This window comes from Siphateles boraxobius, unplaced genomic scaffold (genome assembly GCF_051911475.1).
Source record: "Siphateles boraxobius isolate OS27281-9 unplaced genomic scaffold, OSU_SipBor_1 5, whole genome shotgun sequence".
Taxonomy (NCBI): Eukaryota; Metazoa; Chordata; class Actinopteri; order Cypriniformes; family Leuciscidae; genus Siphateles; species Siphateles boraxobius.
In genome coordinates this window covers 22,256,779-22,276,147 of record NW_027509141.1, presented here as the reverse complement: position 1 = coordinate 22,276,147, position 19,369 = coordinate 22,256,779, and the positions used below count along the sequence as shown (strand labels likewise).

The window sequence follows — 19,369 nt, the reverse complement described above, 5'->3', positions numbered from 1 at the left end:
CCTGGCAAGGCTCTGACAAATGAATAGAGTAAACCAGTGTAAATTAAGAGATGCATCGAGGTGGAGGCAGGCGAGACGGAAAAGAATGAGGCTGATTTGCGTAATCTCCTCAATGAAATTGACTTTTAAATATAATATTCAATTTGTGTGTGTGTCTTGTTTCGGATAATAATAACAAAATAATATGCCTGGGACATAAAAGCAAACATCAAAATGGCAAGAGCCCAGCTTAAATAGTGGAACGCAATTCTGTGAAGCTTTTCCAAGGTACCAACACTCTATTTGACGGCCTTCACTAACAAGGGCATATCGAATTAGTTCTGCTCCGGCCTTTCAGGTTTTACAATAATAACAAGGCGAAGCTTTGAATCTCGACAAGATAGGAGCTTTGAAATATACAAGTACATAAAGTGCAAAAAAACAAGAAGAGGCCTTCGTGAAATGTCAGCAGCATACCGAATGTTTTGGACAGTTTTTGAATGCCATCTGTCATGGCGGAATGTCATTAACGTATACAAGACACGGTGTAAATGTAATCATTCTCGGCAATGAGTGAAATAGCAGCTTATTGTTTAAATAAGAGTGACGCTAAGTTTGAAAAATTTAATAAAGCTTCAATTTTTCAAAACAAACTACATATTTTTAATGAATGTGTTCATGAGTCATGACCCTAGCAGGCCCTGCAGGACCGGGGTGGTTGTTTCAGTTACACTTTATTTCAATATAAGTAACTTTGCAACTACATGTCAACAAACTGTCATTCATTTCCAACAACATGTCAACAAACTCTCATTAAAGTATTATTAGACTGTTAGGTTAGGGTTAGTACAATAAGTTTACATGTAGGCTACTTGAAAAGCTACTTATAGTCAATAGCATGTCAGATGGGGTCCATTAAAATAAAGTGTTTACAGATATTAAGACAGTCTTCTAATACTCTAATGACTGGTAGTTGACATGCAGATGCAAAGTTACTTATAGTTAGCAGAATGTCTAAAGAGGACATTTGAAATAAAGAGTTACCGTGGTTTCTAGCGTTATTGCTTGCCAAAGACATTAAGTTCTCCCTGAGTGGGACGTAAACACAGGCGTTCCTACTACAGCAGCAAAAAATCAATGCATCTCTCCGCCAGGCCTCATTAAGGCTAATAGATTACCTCCGCTGTAATGATGGACCTGTTGCTAGGCTGTTACCAATGAAACACAGGTGCAGCGCACCGCGAGACCGGCTAGTGCTGCAATCAGAGTGTTTACACCAACTTGTCGGCGAAAGAGCGGGCGCATTCTCTGCGCGACAGCTTGGGCACAGACAAGAAAAACAGCCGGAGATAGAGCAGAGACCAGACCTGAAATCACTCTCTTTTCTCCCATCAAACAAAGACAGAATTATACAAAAGGGTGAGACAGGCTAGTCAAACAAAAAGAGGACAAATGAAAGGGGAGGAAGCACGGTCATAAAATCCAGGAAGGTAGTGACAGATATTAAAACAGCACGGCGACCCTGGAAGGTAATACAGCAAGATTAGTGTGAGAGGAAAGCGAGGTTCGAGGGAGCCAGTGCGTTTAATTCACCAGCCTGTAAGACACTAGTGTTGGCGAGAGCCAGCCGTGCAACACAAAAGCACTGTGTTCCTCCAGAAACCTAACACGGTGGTTTCTTTTTCAATGCAGACAGATAGAAATCTCTTGCTTTCTGTCTCTACCACTCAGCATTTCACTAAGATATGCATATCCGTGTCTTTTATGATGGGGACATGTAAGGGATGTGTAAAACAGCATATTCAAACAACTAGTTGGTGGGTTTCCTGAATGACTAGTACATTAGTCTGTCTTAAAGCTGCAGTAGGGAGTTTTGAGAAATTGTTGACTTAGCCTGAAAATTTGAAGAAGCACAACTTACAGGTCCAACCCCCTTGCTCTCTGCTGCACTACAGCCCTCCCTCCACAGCTCCTCCCCCACAGCGGAGCCTGCCGTGAACGCGCAGGCTAGTAAGCAGGACCACCGATGACGGCGGATTATAAACAGTTATGGAACATTCACTAATAGGGACGAAACATCTACAATATGCTTTACATTGACTATGGCCTGCCCATACTTTGACTACAAACTTGGTCCTCAAATCATTATGTATTTTGCAATACATGTAACTTTATAAGGTTGCACTCTTTCTATAGGTTATAAATAGCTACTAAGATAACGTTAAAGGATTAGTTCACTTTTAAAAAAAACTTTTGCTGATAATTTACTCACCCCCATGTCATCCAAGATGTCCATGTCTTTCTTTCTCGAGAAAGAAATTAAGGTTTTTGATGAAAACATTCCAGGCTTTTTCTCCATATAATGGACTTCAATAGGACACAAACGTTTCAAGGACCAAATGACAGTTTCAGTGCAGCTTCAAAGGGCTTTAAACGATACCAGACGATGAATAAGGGTCTTAGCGAAACGATCGGTCATTTCAAAAATAAATAAAAAACTTTAAGTTTTATAAGCACAAATGCTCGCCTTGCTCTGTTCTGTGATGCACGTTCGCGATCCTGTTCGAACTCATTCATCCAAATGAACAAATCTTTTTTCGAGTTATTTCGTTCGTTGAATGAACGAAATGACTCGAAAAAAGATTTGTTCATTTGGATGAACGAGTTCGAACAGGAGAGTCAAGAACGACAGTACGCGCTCGCGATGTGCAAGAGAGGGGTGATCAGCGTGTACGCGAGCGTGATTGACACTGCTAAGACATTCCTCCTGGCTCTGATTGGTTGTTTCTGACCGGGAGCGGTGTATTTCTGCAAATGGCAGTAGGACCACAGGGAGGAGCCAGAGGAGCTTGATTTTTTTCACAGATTATCTGTCTCATATTCTACTTTCAGGACATAATGACAGTTTGAACAAATATTTGTTTACAAAAGCTACCTACTGGAGCTTTAAGGAAGCCCTGAATGTATATAAATATATTAAAATATAAAAAAAATAATATCATAAATATTACTATTTATCAAAACACTAAAAGATCATTTAAATTAACTGTGGATAATCAAATTATTTCATGATCTAATCTACTGCCACTCTGTGACATAAGAACCTTCACATCTTTGCACTCCCAGCACTTAAAAAAAAAAGTGACTTCCATCCCATGCACTCACATATTACACAAAGACATGTTATACTAGCTCTGGCCAACAAATAATAGTCAAATTTATTGCCTCAGAGTCTGTTTCTTGTTCTTTATAGCTCTCCTGGACAGATAACCCAGTAAGGACTTGAACACAATTCATACAGCTTGTTTAAAGCTTGGATACTTCTGGTCACTATCTGTTGCTCTGGAAGTGTAACTTTTCCGCCATCGGTCTTGCGCTCACTTAGACGAGAGGGGCATTTAATGTCAGATTCAAGCATGCCTCCACACTTGAGCCATGAGGAAAAGGCAGGAGAAGTCATATTTCAGCTGAGATTTATGGGAGGAACTTCTCCACTTCGCCCGCTCTTTACGTCTCTCAGCAATTGAAATGAACAAACTGTTCTCCAAAGATGTGGTCGTGAGCGTTCAGGAAAGGGAAGAGTTTTACCGCTCTTGATGACGGCAACAAATCAATTGGTTTTAAGCACAGGAACACACACTCACAGACGGATATGATGACAGGCGACTTGACATTTTCCACAACTTTACGAGACATTATGATCATAATCCAAACAAAAAGAACTGTGTCTTGAATCTTTTCAAAAAATGTCTTTTTCTGTCACCCACTCGCTCTCTCTCTTTTCTGTTTGTCAGATACGGAGATGAAATCCCATGCCTCTCCAAGGCTATCAACACACATATACCTTCAGAATACATTGATCAAAATCACTCATGCTTAATTTAAATATAATGGAGAGCCTCTCCTGGATAAGGGAGGCTTAATTATAGCTCTCTCCTGTGAACTGTTCGTACATTGACAGGCTTAATGCGAGGCTACTCTCACAACCAATCTTCCCTGTCCAGGTTCTTGCCACCAATCATGCACACACTACAATTTGACTGCCTTAATATACGGCCCCTCACATCTGAGGGAATATGAAGAACGACTCCCTCCTCAGCCGCACGTCCACCTTTCTTTGTGTTGCTCTGATGGAACTTCAGATTGTTCCCTATATAATGTGACATCACGCTGGAGCTTCGCAAAGTTCACGATTGTTTCATCACATTGACAAATGAATGGTTTATAATGCAAGGACAATATCAGAGAGTGATGTGAATTGACAAATGTTCTATATAGGTATTAGCTTGTCAAGAGAATGCTGTGCTGACTTAGAGGTACAACAATACACTGCCCAAGACTAACTGAGAGTTTATCAATGTTTAGATACGGCCAACATGTTCTCTTTGTGTGTTGTGACTGTCGCAATGACAGTGTTTAAAACCCAAGTTAGCTTCCAAGACATTCAAAACAAAATAAAAGAGAAGACCTGGCTAATACTTGTAAGTTGATAAAATTATATGTTCATATCTTCTTTTGTGTTCAGTGTTCAAACTTAAGAGTGTGTAAATTATGATATAATGTAATTTTCATTTTTGGGTTCCCTTTAAGAAAGTATCCAAATGCCTGAATAAATGTTCAGGCCGTAATGCATTCCAAACAAAACTATGGGTGCGAAGTAAAATCTATTGATTTTTTTCTAACTTCATCCTAAGCATGGTTAAACAAGAACGGCATTAAATAAAAAAATAAGAAAGAATAAACAGAGCAATTCCAATAGGGTCCTCTCACCATCGGTGCTCGGGCACAAATTAATTATTTACGTTTTATAAAACGGTTAGTTCAAGTCCTTGATTCTGATTGGTCAATAGCTGTGTTTTATTCACGATAAAACACTGCTATGACTGCTTCACCCAACAGTTCTATGCATCACCACACAACACCCCTAGCAACCACTCTTAGCAACATAAACAGTTTGTTCTCATGGATATTGTTGATTGAAGCTTATAGAGTAGAGTATTGTAAGAGATCAAGCAAGTGAGTGTACCTGCATTTACAGTATTTAGCATTTTCTTTCAGATCAGTCCTATATGCGTAGTAAAAATACAGTTTCAATGTCTGCTGCGATATCATGTCCTTTTAACAGTTAAGAGGTTTTCCCATGCCCTGACACGCTAGTCATTTGTAAGTTGTGTCTTGCTTCTCCGTGTTCACAACAAGTTTCAGTCCTTTCAATATAAAAGTCTTCTCTACTGAGTGACTAACTCACTCATTAAGACAGTCTTTGCCGCCATTTAAGGGCGAAATAATGTAACCTCTGCTGCTTTTTTAGGCTTTTAGTGATTTTACTTCATGAAAGTTGCATTGATACATATTTTTTGGCTTTAATATTTGTATTGTGTGGTAACCATTTTATAAAAGCATACTGCTTTGCATAGTGCCTAACAATGCCCTTCAGCCGTGGCTTATTCACGATAAAGCACAGCCTCTCATACCTTATGGTTTATGTATAGCACTGTAGCCTTGGTCAGCCTATAATATGTTACCACCTAAAGCAATGGCAGTCATTTGTACTAATATGGATAGCTATTCATTCATCACATCATGGTCAAACAAATTGACAGTAATTTGCAAATTCCTCCAATCGTATCTGGAGGTCCAGCCATGGTTTGACTCCAACCTGACCCATTCAACCGGCACAATTTCCTGTCTCTATGATTACTGAAACATTATAGAGAAGTGATTTAAAAAAAAAACATTGAAAAATAACTGGGGGAAAAAAGCATCCCACTGAATCACAATAACATTTATTCTTTTTACTTGAAAAAATAATATGTGAAAACACCTTCTTAACAGACTTCTGTTAAACATTTAACAATACTTGAAGAATAATTTGCACACAAGGTGTCTGTTAATGCAAGCTAAAGTGTTATTTCAGTCGTACACACTGACAAATGAAAATCCAACAGAATAAATACACACTTTTCATGAGCGCAAAAAAAAATCCCTAAATCATCAGCAGTGTATATTTCACAGTGAAAAACGACTATGCCGGTGGTCATAATAATCTATAACAGTGTGTTCATCCTTCATCATTCACCTCATCAGTATCAGTTCAGATTTACACACTCTCACCACTTGTTTGTCTTCATCCTACACACAGAAGTGTTTGCGCTCATGTTGTTTTGTCTGTCACACCAACATTTTCTATTTCTGTCATTTTTTGTTTTGTTTTCGTTTCAAACCTAAACAATCTTACAGGATTTTAATTTGGCTTGTCCGCAAAAGGTTTGAAGTGATAGTGAAGACAAAAAAAAAAAACGCATTACCGTAAATTCATTACAGCGGCCCGGCAGTATTTATAAACACAGCGAGATGTTGTTTAAAATATCTGACTTAACAGATTACAGATATAAACTTTTTACAGTGGGAAACGAGTGGCGAAATATGCTGTGTTTACACGGGTGGAGGAAAGGTACACACGCGTCTCCTCAGAGCCTTGAGTGGCACGTTAAAAAATGAAATAAACATTCGATAAAATAAACAAGGGCTGCTTGTGTATGCTTACGTGACAAAGGGCCTTTACCTTCTCTCGGGTGGGAGTGATGGGGTCGAGGAAGGTGTGTGAGAAAGACCTGGACACATAACCTGCTGTCTCCCGCCCTCGGGTGCTATTGAAGAACCAGTACAGGATGAGTTTCAAAGCTGTTTTGAGTCTGGAGAGAGAAGAAGGGTGGGAGAAAGAAAGGTATATTGTTACAACACTAATAAGAAATGCCTGAAGGCCACTAAAGGGCCTTTTGGCCCTGGAACTAAAGGGTGCATACAAAAGCACTTCTTCAGGGGAAAAGAGTGGAGGATCACGAATCAAGTTCAATTAAAGAGAGGTTATAGTTAGGATGGAGAGGGGAGGATTGCAGGTACATGCCTAAGCTCAACTATTTTGTTTGTGTTTGTCTGGCAAGTTTGTTTTTTCTGGTCTCTAGAGGAGAGCGCTGTAGAGCCGTTGCTTTGGGCAAAAGGACTTCCTGATCACCACTTCCGCACATAATGGCTGCCTCTATCCTAACAATGACAGTCCATGCCAGGGCCACCTGCTGAGCAGCAGCATACGACCACAAATCTAATGTCAGACAATTATAACAGCCCCTAATCAAAGCAATTAGAGATTTCAACAAACCACAAATCATAGCTGGCTCAGAGCGTGGTTTTCCTTGACAAAAAGCCAAGTGCGTCAGCTTTAAATTCTGATCGTACTTTTAAAGGTACACTTTTTGTTTATTCAAAACAAAGGCGTAGCTTGATGACGCTTTGATTTCGCGGAATGAGTAGTTGCCTTCACCTCTACAGCTGGTGGTGAATACCATAGGACTCAGGCAGAAATCATATTCATGGATGAATTCAATGATGACAGACACGGTAATGTATTAAAGCACGGTATTGTATTAAAGATTTATCAATGTTACGAAAGCCGTTGGAGTGGAACAAGGCCGCTGGAGCGATTGCTAATGAGAGACAAGCACGACACAGAGCAGCGGAGCTTTTATTATGCCGCAGACGCTTCCGCTTCTTCCGTTCATGCGTATGTGGGGCAACGCAGCGTTGTTTTATCATATTAGATACATTTGAGTGTGAAGAAAGTTGTTATAATGCAACTCTGTGCGTTCGCTCGGCGGCTTCTATATAAGACACTTGTTGCACACTGCAGTGAGTTACAGTAGATCATTAATGCATGGTATTATTAGCATGGTATATATGGTACTCGCGGTAAATCAAGAAAATGAAATTTAAACAAAAAGACTAACTGTGTTGAGCTATACAACAATGATTCGTTTTCTGTCCATGAATGTAACCAAACAATTGCTCACATGTCTAATAAAACACATAATATATTAAAGCGTTTGGTGTTTCCATGGTTTCGGAAATTGAGGGTAACGCGGGTATGATTTCATTGATATGCGACGCACGAGCACGTTCCGGGTCCTGGTTAAAACTGCTTATTTCTCTGGATTTAAACATTCTTAGAAACATTTGGGATAATGTAAGTAAAAAAATCAACAAAATATATAACATTGTTCAAGTGGTTTTTGGATATTTTGATCCAAAAATCTTACATAGTGTGCCTTTGAGCCAACAAACCAACAATGTAAAGCTAAAGTGTAAATTCTAGGATGTTAAAACAATCATATCCCAGGTTTTTATGCAGAGGCACCTAAGTAATGTATTTGTAAGGTTGATTCCCCCTAAAAGTGCAAAATTGGGGTAAAAACATGCAACCGACATGACGAAAACTGACACAGCAACATTTACTTGAGCAATGGCATTAATGTGGGGCAGGAATAACTGTTTGTCTGACCAATGGGAAATGAGAAAAACATTTGGGGAACCTATTTAAATATGTTTTGCAGTTTCGTTTTGTGACGCTAGAGTCACTTCATCTTTCAACAGAATTGTTTGATTTACCTTATATTCATGCATAATAAAATTAAATAAAATCTGAAGGTCCTACATTAATATTTTATTAGGCAGCATTACTGGTTCAATAGCATAAGTCATAGCTTCGACAAACAGCCTGGAAAATGACCAGGACATACTGATCACAGAGTAAAAGCCCCAGTGGAAGACTGATGATATGTGGGGCTGGAAAAAGAATAGGAGGGAAAACAGACAGGTTGTGCTATTAAAGCACACCCAGCTTTTCACTGTTTAATGTCTCCCTGACATTTCTGCTGCAAGCAATGTCCCCAATCCATTCGTTTTTTCCCCCCTTCTCCTCCTGCCAGCCCAATGGGGACATACTAAACAGATAAGAGAGAAAGAGAGAGACTCATAAGAGAACTAGAATCAGGCAAGATGTGTCTATAACTCAGGCAAGGTGAGATGACCCAGACAAAGTCAGAGGTCAGAGTTCAGCAGGGGGGCAGGCAAACATGTAGCTATAGCTGTGGCTGGATTAGATTTCACTGCAGCCTGGATTCTTTCTTTCATTCTTTGAAGGTTACAGTTGGCTGTTTGTAAAGTGCCTTTGAGAGCAGCTTGATGTGTACAGAGCTTCACAAATGTGGCCCCAAAACGTCCCGGCAGATAATAAAATAATACTAATAATAGTCAAAAGTGATTTTAAAAAGTTTGTTAAGGAGGAAAGTCTTAAGTGTTGCATTGGTACATAAAAACTGCATAATAATAATCATAATAATTAGTTCTGTAAATTGCTGTATTTGTTTTTATTAGTAGTACTTTTTCCAATATCATTAATAATAATGTTATAGCCGAATAATAATATCATGAAAATAGTATATGTCTGCTGTTGTTATAAAAATAATAAATTGTTGTTGTTATTATTATTATATAAACCACTATGATAGTCATTTATTTTTCTATTATCATTAATTAATAATAATATAACAATACAAATATAAGTAAAATTTTATATTTCTGCTGTTATAATAATAATAATAATAATAATAATAATAATAATAATAATAAACAGGACAAAATAAGGACAAAAGTAAACCAGGCGCTATAGCCTAATAAATAAATGATTTGACTGCCCCATAACAAGCTCAACATTGTATTACAGACTGTGCAGGTGTAAAGGATTTATGACATGTACAAGAGAAAATTAACTAGCAGTTCAACTGTTTTAGGAAACATCCCAAAGTAAACAGAAGACATTTAAAATCTGGCTGCTTTACTTTATTTTCACAGCATGCGTCTAGCTTGCTCGAGTTGTTTACATATCTGTCACTGCTGTACCTGGTGCGGCCAGGGGTCCATAAACACACTTTACCCTCTTTCTTTCTCGCTCCCCCTTTCTTTCTCACATACATGCCCCCATCTCTCCCTCCCTAGCCCTTTCCAGGACTGCAAACATTTTAAATAACTCGATCAACCCTAAAACAAATAGAGGTGGAATTGCTACCCTATGTCACATCTGTGTTCTGTTACTGGTGACAGGAAAACGAAGGGGAAAAGGCGGCTGCTCTTGAAAGGCTGCCACTTTGAGGACAAGTTTTCAAAAACACCATTGAGCATGAACGCAATTAGAGCCAATATGCAATGTCGGCAATGTCATTTTCCCCATAAATAAAAACATTTTGCTTGGGTCCCTCAGGCCTGGACCAGGAGCATTCTGCTTTTGAAACGGAAGCTATAGAGGATATGAAAATGAATGGACAGAGCATTCAGTGTGGGATTTTCTGAACAAGGGTGATCAAACTGATCAGCTGACCACATGGATAGAGACGCAGTGTGTGTGTGCGTGCGTGCGTGCGTGCGTGTGTGTGCGCGCAAGCATGCAGCGTGAACTCTGACACTCTGAATCATTGGCCAGATGTAGTTTGGTGTTACACACCCGGCCGGGACTATAAGAATGAGCTGACTCCTCTCTGCTGGACCACGAGATCTTCTGGACAGCAATACTCTGAGGAGCCCTTTCAGTACAACGGAAAAATATTCTGATTGACGTGACTAAAAAGATCTAGTGTTTAGGTCATTCTTTAATTTGTTTTCATTTCTATGTGGCACTTCAGCTTGTACGATGAATAATTGAGGACCACTTTTTTTTCCCCAAGATGATAAAAACGCTTTACACTTTACAATACGGTATCATTAGATAATGCATTAACTGACAAATATTTCTTACAATCTTTATTCATGTTTGTTAAAATAAGTTAATAAAAATACAACTGTTCAATGTTAGTTCATGTTAGCTCAGGTGCATTAAATAATATTAACAGATACGTCTTTCAATTTAAAAAAATATTAGTAAATGTTGAAATAACTTAAAGGTTCACACTTTATAAGAAGTGTCTTTAACTACTATGTACTGACATTTAAATTATAATTTGATATAATGCCTAATTGTGTACATGCATGTTTTTACATTGTACTTATACTTTAAAAAGACCTGCATGTAATTCCAGCAGTGATTAATTTCTGTACTTACATCTATAATTACAATGTTGACTCTTCCATTACCCCTTAAACCTAACCGTACCACCAAACCTGTCACTAACCATATTCTGCAATACAACATGAACACAATAAGTACACTGTGCCTAATAATTGTTTTTTGATGACGGTAAAATAGTTAAAGACTAATATAAAGTGTGACCAACAAAGATCAAGAAATGCTTTAAAAGTACACTGTAAAAAAAAAACGTTGCTTCGTTAAATTTTTAAGTACAATCAACTTGGATGTTTAAGTCATTTCAACTTAAATTGCATAAAAAAAGTTTAAAATCGCTTGACTTATTTTGATGAGTTTCAGTTAATGCATTAACTACTAATGTAGTTAGTGTGAACAAATGGAACCTTATTGTAAAGTGTTACCAAATATTCTCTTAAAAGGAATAATTAATATTTCTTGCACAAACATATTAAACCCATATTTTCTACACCTGCAACTCTGTCACGGCTGAGAAACTTTCAAATAGCTCCACCTAGTGGTCCATCTAGATTAAACAAAAAATCCAAATCCTGCTGAATTTCCTCGTTCAATAAGAATAGTTAACAATATGATAAATGTTTTGCTTCGTTTTTATTATCATCTAGATCTCTTAGTGACAAATATTTAAAAACAAAAGTCTGTTTCTTCCTGGCTCCATGTTTCTTGCTCTGTTCGGAAGTGCTGTCAAAACAAAAGGCAACAACAACTGTTTGTCATCGTTACACTGTTTGCTCGGAACAGGCATCTGGCTATTGTTAAAAACGACTGCTCAACGAACCCCAAACTGTTGACATCAGGTGTATCTTTTACAATTTGGATAGATAGCAGGGATTAGAACACAATGTACCTTTCCGAATTCAAGGCCATCGTCCAACGACACGTTCTGCTAGATCATTACTGTGATTTTCAGATCAATGATATTCATTTATATTTTTAAAGGTATAAGAAAGCTGAAGTGGAGCAAAAAGAGGAGGTTGACTACAACTAACACCCTCTTCCCCCTCCTTTTTTCTCCATAACCCTTATCGTCTTGGGCTATAGGGACTTGCTAGGCTATAGCCACCTGCAAATTACAACTTAGTACTTGAAGAGTTAAGAATGTGTTTCTTTCAGGCTATTGTTGGAGTGCGCGGGTCAGGGGGTGGGGCGAACAGATTCTGGTAAGAGCCTTTAATCCACAGGCTGTCAGGCCCAAACCCTGCTTGACGCCCTATTGAAGTGTAACAGAACAAAACATTGGGCCCCTCGCTAAGCTCCTGCCCGGGCCCCATTCACAGCGACAGGAGAGCAAATTCTTCAGCTGCAAAGAGCCCCCTTCTTAAAGGGGAACACACAAACTTCAAAACAATGCAACACTGAGGAGGAACATATAAATGGCCAATCACTGTCGAGCGTGCATTTGTCAGGGACAGAAAATCTTGAAATTTTTTTCCGCCTGCATCTTCAAATCGCAAACCCACTCTAAACAATTAAATTATATTGAATCAACCGCAACATACTGAAATGTACCATTGTAATGAAAGCATTTAAAATGTGGGAATTTAATAATATGTACGTTATCCTAAAAAATATAAATTACACACATCTCATTTTATACTATTTGAAGTAATTCGAAATTGAAGGTCTCAATATTAATTACCGTTGCAAATTGGCAAGAAAAAAATCACTTTGCCACCTTCGTTGTCCTTGTGAAATGTACATTAATTTGCTTTCAAATTAAGGTTTTAGTATTTAACTTTAGCTACACATTAATTTTGAACTGGAGAATGCAGAGTAGACCATTCACTGAAAATTTATTTTTCTTTGCAAATTTGCCCTTTAACTCCGAGGGCTTGAAAACAGATGTGAATTTTAGTACATTTGGCCTGACTCAGACAATTGGGAATCAGAAATGGAAATTCCAAATGTACAACAAATAAATATGACGAGTTTTATTACATTGTGATTAGCAAGGATTATTTTACCCTCTTATGAAGAGAGTAATAATTTGATGAACATGAATTTAATATTTTTTAACTAATGAAAGCCCTGTGGAAATTTCTGAAGGTTAACTGTATACTGCCGTGTTCAAATTAGACTTGATTGTGCAATGAGTAGAATCTTGTCCTGTTCACTGAAAAGTAAATCATATTTCAAAACAAAAACAAAGAAGGACATAAACAAAAACAGTATAATTAATTCCATGGAATCTGTTAACTACTAACTAATAAGCAATTCTAATATAGGCTACAAAGTATTAAAAAAATTACATTTCTGGTATTCGAGAGGATCTCAGTTGAAATCATCTGTACATATATTAGGCAAAACTTGCATTAATCAGACGGATCCACTGACCAACCGCAGCTCTAATGCTCTAGGTTAAGAGATGCATATTCATGATACATGTATTCAAATGCACAGACATGACCGACAGACCCAACCCCCTCAACAAGCATCCAAACCCCCCTACCGCCTATTATTACCCTTTTAATTACAAAACGGTGCCGGAGTATTAAAGGTTTGTTTAGATAAAGGAGAGCATCTGGTGAGATTAGCTCTACATTATTCTTAGGGAGTAGAATTAAATGTTAAAACAGAAGACCGTCAGGAATACAGTGACATTTAGGTTCCATCAACACCATTAGAACTGGAGTGCTGCTGCTGCTGTCTAAATTTGTGTTTTGGCATGTTGATCATTTTGGATCAATAAATCAGAACTGTCCTCATATCGCACACAATGAATGTCTTTTAATAATCCTATGGCACTTGATAATGCGTTTTATTAAATGAGTTAGGTTTATTAGCAAATCTGTATAATCAAGCTAATCGACATTAAATAATAGCATAAATAAATATTATTTTTTATCTTGGGTAATACAGGCATTTAAGAGGCTGAAGGGAGGTACAGTGAGTGCCTGAAAATACTTGGACTCTTCATCTAGAAGTAATAAGGCAGAAAGCTGTGAGAAGTCCACAGACCTTGAGGTAAATTGTAGTTATAAACTGTAGAACTGGAAATAACAGCAATATTTTTAAGAAAAAAATAAATAAAACTGCATTGTGTGTTGGAAAATATAGTGCATGCATTCATTTTCTAAACATGAAAAATGACAATCGCTTATCATTTGTTTGGCTTACAAAACTAAAAGTGTAGCTATTTGCTGTTACATCTGTCATTTATATATATACATACATATACACACACACACACAGACACACACATATATATATATATATATATATATATATATATATATATATATATATATATATATGCATACATAGACACATATACACATATTAAAAATAATCTAAACAAAATGTCGCTTGCGGTCGCTTTTGGAAGCCATAAAATACTTATTCTTTAAAAAAAATTATTCTTGCGGCAAATGACTTAAACCAGTTCAGATCCACTGTAATGCTAAGGGTTATGCAGTGCAAAATTAATCTATTTTAGAGCGATTAACTACACATAGTTATTGGTTAAAAACGAAATAAAAACTATTTAAACAGCAATCCACATGCTTAATATTATTACATTTCCGGAAATGGTTCTTAGAAAATCCGACACAATAAAATATATTTAACTTATATATTATTAGCAGGGGACAGCATTTAACTTAAAACGACTCTCTTCGTAGGCTACACATAACTGAGTGGCATTTCACTGGACTGATTTTTTAAATGAGGATTTGTAAGCAAAAGATGGACAGCTATTCTTCTGAACTAACGGACGTCCTTTAGAAAATTAATTGCAAGCTTCAAAAACGCAGTAAAATCAAACAGCTTATGCAAAGTTAATGTAATGACGTTTACTGTGTAGAGTATTTCAAGACGCGCAAGAATGACTCCCACGTAAAATGAAAAAAGATTTGGTAGCCTACTATTACTTTTTTTATCGTTTAGTTCAAATTATGTGGAGATGCCAGATAGACCTACATTTGCATTTTGAGGATCAACCTTTGTTTGAAGTTCAGGAGTAGAGAAAATGTGGAAGGGCATTTAAACTGCAAAAACATACATGAGAAAATATCATAAACTTTATTTACAAAGCTGAAAAGTGATTATTGCGACAGATTAAAGCGACGTTCCTGATCTATACGGGAAAATTGTACTAGGCGATCGAGTCACGCTTTTTCTGAGTCCTTGTATTATGGCGCCCTCTTGTGGCCCAGTGCCCAGCTGCAACAATCCAATACACAAATAGCCTACAGTTGTTTAAACAAATAAACAAAAACCTTTCTCTAAAGTTTACTCATCCAAACCTGTAGGACCTTATTTATTTTTTGGAACACAAAAAGAGAAGTAAAGCCTCGATCAGTTGCCACTCACGTTCAATGTCAACACAAAAGATGCAGTGGAAGCTATCTTACGTTTCATCCTGTTTTACATGTCCATTTCTGTTCCATTGTGTTCCAATCAGAACACAAAATAGTATTTATAATATTGACATGAAAATACTTATACTAATGTACAAAAAAGTGTATCTATTGTTCGGAAAATCCATTAACAAACCAAAGCAATTTAGCTAATGGTGAAAAAAAACCCAGCATATTATGAATAACCAGCAGATGGAGCCAAATACCATGGCATGTTACTGTATTTAATGCATGTACGCTGGAAATATACCTTCATCATAAAGGCACAGTTACTATTATTATTTTAAAATGGAAAAAGGAGCAATATTTGAAATGTAGCATTCAGAAATAAGAAATAATTCCCCCATGTAAACATGAGTGTATAAAAAAATGGTAGAATAAAAAGTACAAAAGCCTGCTTAAAGTAATTTTAAATGTCTACTGACCTGTTTAAATCCTTCTATCCACATCTTGTCCCAGGACAACATTACCATAATTACTTCAGTGTCTCCTGTAGCCAGGCCTACGAAGAAAATAAACATAACTCAGGCCTACTAATATTTATTTACGTGGTAGCTTCTAAATGTGAAGTGTATGCCTAATATTTACCTTCTTTGTCAAGTTTGCCATCTTTAAGACGATTACATTTGTTTCGTGTAAGTATCAATAACAAAAACAAGTTGTTTAGGCTATTTGTTTACGTGCTAAACAGCTTCAAGTATTTCAGGTAGCCTACGTTGACATTGCCTAAATTGATCCACATAAAAAAACGATTGACACTCTTTCGGAGGGAAAACGGAAATAAACAAGAAGCCAACTAATAACTTTTATGCAGTATAACTGCGTTACTAATCCGAACTTTCTGCTCACCTAAAGGAGCGCATGCGCATTCTGAGAGTCCATCAGTTGGACGTTGCGTTTGTTGGCCTTGTGCCACTCCTTTTTTTCTTTTCTTTTTTACATTTACTTACAGAATACAAAAGAGCCATGACGGCATAATTAAATATTACGTAACCTTTGAATTGAGAGAAAGAAAAATATGTAATAAAAAATAAAGAAAGTAGGATAAAAATATAAATTAAACAAATAAATAAATGTGGAAATATTGATTAAACAGATCACATAAATATAACAATACTCCCCACAAAACATTAAAATAGTAATATTCCTTGTTCCACTCCCAAATGGCACACTAAGCCCATGTCCACACGAAGCCAGAGCTTTCCCTATCCGATCTTTTTTTCTTCGTTCTAAAAAAAAATTCCGTAAACACGGCGTCGTCTCAGGAAATATCTGCGTACACACGAAACCACTGAAACCGACTGAAACCGATGTAGTATACATGCCAGAGAAGTATGAGGCACTGTATTTCTGACACAGATACACTAAAATCAGAGAAGAAGTCTTGCGCATAAACCTTGCGCGCTGTATACATTAATATTAGGGACAGTAGCTTCTTTTTTTCTTTCTTTTTAACCAAGAACTTTATTGAACAATATGAAAAACCTTAAATGGCCTGGTACAAAATAGGAATAAGTCACGATATTCGATTAGTTAGCAGACGCATAAAGCTTGTCACAAAGAACCGGCAAATAGCCTAATCATTATGAATGTGTCAAATTTAGCAAGGAGACATTTTAATTATTTAATTAATATACTAGTGTTTTCTGTGACGATGCCGACTCGCCACCTTCGCAGTATTGTGAAGGTGCCTATAGAGATAAATGCACACTTCATACGGATTATAAGAGAGTTGTCTGTTTCTTTTAGTTTTGAATTGTTGTTGTTTTTTTTAAGTAGACATTTCGAGCTCAGATATATTTCTGAGTTTCTGTTCATTTATGAGACAAGCTCCAGTCTACGTGCGATGCAAGTTAGGCTATATCGCGTCGGCGCCTCCGTGTCCTGGTGGCAATTGTCTGCTATATTTGCTTCTTGTTTATTAAATCCAGGCAATTGGTTGATGAAACATTGATTAAAATTAAGATACAATTTATACAAAACGAAATTCACTTTAAAGAAAGGCTTTATATGAAACAAAACTTAATGAAGTGGTCAAAATGATGTGTCTCGATATTGCGCATCTTATGATTAGGCTACTCACGCATGTTCACTTTTCATATAATCAACATATATGAAATTGAAAAAATAACATAGTATTTAAACATAAATATGAAACTAACTTTTCTTTAGCCTAATGGTTACAACATGTAGGCCTACAGTACAGAGAAATTTAATGTCGGAGCGAACGCCGTGTTACCGGTGAGCATGAGGGGCAGAGGTGCGTTTTTTGAAAAATAGGCTAATCAAATAATTCCCAGCGATCGTCGAATATTATTTTTGCTTGAAATGCCCATCCCTACAAAATACGAATTGTCTTAATCAGACAAAATAGCCTACAAGCATCATAGCATAAAGAAATATAAACAAATAAACATTAAAGTAGGCCTAAATAATAAATAAATAAAAGAGGCTCAGTAGGTTCTGAAGCATGAACTCAAGCAAGTAGTCGCAGTTGTTGTTGCTGTTTTATTTCAAATTTAGACCATACTGATTTAGGCGTCTGACTAGTCAACACGTGGGGTGATGACATCATCGTTTCACAAAATATACGGATTGGCCGTACACACGAAGACGCAAGGGTGTCGTTTTCAAATTTATCCACCCTGGGACCCGGTTTCAAAAGATAGCGGTTTCAGTCTCCCAAAACGCCGGATCCGTCTGGACGAAGCGCCGATCCGATAAAAAATGTGTACGTATAGGCCTACAGCTAAACTCGTCTCCGTGTGGACAGGGCCTAAATCCACCATGAGGTAGCCTACAGAAGTGATGCATGTGCTGTTGGCTAGTATGCTGTACTGTAGTGAGTTCAGGGGTAGAAGGCATGTGCTCGTCCATGGTTCATAGGGACCACAAGCTAGCCGCTCCTGAACACCTTTTTGAAATCCTTAAAGTCCCCATGAAATAAAAATTGAAGTTAAAGGGATAGTTCACCCAAAAATGCAAATTCTGTCAGTAACTACTCACCCTCATGTTGTTCCAACCCCGTAAGACCTTCGTTCATCGTCGGAACACGAATTAAGATATTTTTGATTAAATCTGAGAGCTGTATCACTCCTCCATAGGCTTCTTAAGGGATTGAACTTGCCGGCCCCGAAAAGTTATTAAAGACATCGTTAAAAGAGTCCAAGTGACTACAGTGGCTCAATCTTAAGTTTATCAAGCGACGAGAATACTTTTTGTGCGCAAAAACAAACAAAAATAACGACTTTATTTCAACTATTCATTTCCTTCTCTATGGGCCTCTAGTCAGTTAACTTAGTGTGATAGTGTAGAGCTACGTCACACGTCTCACTATTGGCCAACGCTGGTCATGTGGGTGATGCGTGTGACGTACAACAATGCAGTTAAACTGGTGAACTGACTCAAGGCCCACAGAGAAGGAAATGAATAGTTCAAATAAAGTCGTTATTTTAGTTTTTTTTGCGCACAAAAAGTATTCTCGTCGTTTGATAAACTTAAGATTGAGCCACTGTAGTCACTTGGACTATTTTAACGATGTCTTTAATAACTTTTCGGGGCCTGCAAGTTCAATCCCTGAAGAAGCCTATGGAGGAGTGATCCAGCTCTCAGATTTCATCAAAAATATCTTAATTCGTGTTCCGAAGATGAGCGAAGGTCTTACGGGGTTGGAACAACATGAGTGTGAGTAAATACTGACAGAATTTTCATTTTTGGGTGAACTAACCCTTTAAGTTATATGTTTGCCTTACTGTTATCTTTACACTAGTGTGCTCCAAAACAATGACAAAATTCGAAGATATAGGCCAAATCATTCAAACCTTACAATCTCTCACTTCCGCCAATATGGAAATGATTTTAATGACATCACTCTACACTTCTGTCCAATCAAATGCCTTCTAGAATCTAAAGAGCCCCTAGATTATAATGATGCTGAAGCTGCAGCTGAAATCTGTCAATTGTTTACACATTTACTATTTGCTACATGGTGAATGGCACGTTGTGCACTATGTAGGGGATAGGGGACAACTCAGACAGTGTAAATATGCTTTCCATTGGGGCGAATGAAGTCTGGTTTCACGTTAGTGTCACACGAACAGCG

General features: G+C 37.4%; 1 protein-coding gene across 1 annotated transcript in view; it reads right to left on the bottom strand.

The window, feature by feature from the left end:
• foxp4 (forkhead box P4) overlaps positions 1-16,179 on the bottom strand; it is a 306,386-nt gene extending 290,207 nt beyond the window's left edge. Inside the window, exons 1-3 of the mRNA XM_077203301.1 lie at positions 16,117-16,179; positions 15,693-15,769; positions 6,545-6,674 (exon numbers count right to left, since the gene is read on the bottom strand). Of these exons, the coding sequence (XP_077059416.1) occupies positions 6,545-6,603 (59 nt within the window). The 5' untranslated portion in view covers positions 6,604-6,674; positions 15,693-15,769; positions 16,117-16,179. The remainder of the gene's footprint in view (positions 1-6,544; positions 6,675-15,692; positions 15,770-16,116) is intronic.
• Between the last annotated feature and the right edge of the window lie 3,190 nt (positions 16,180-19,369).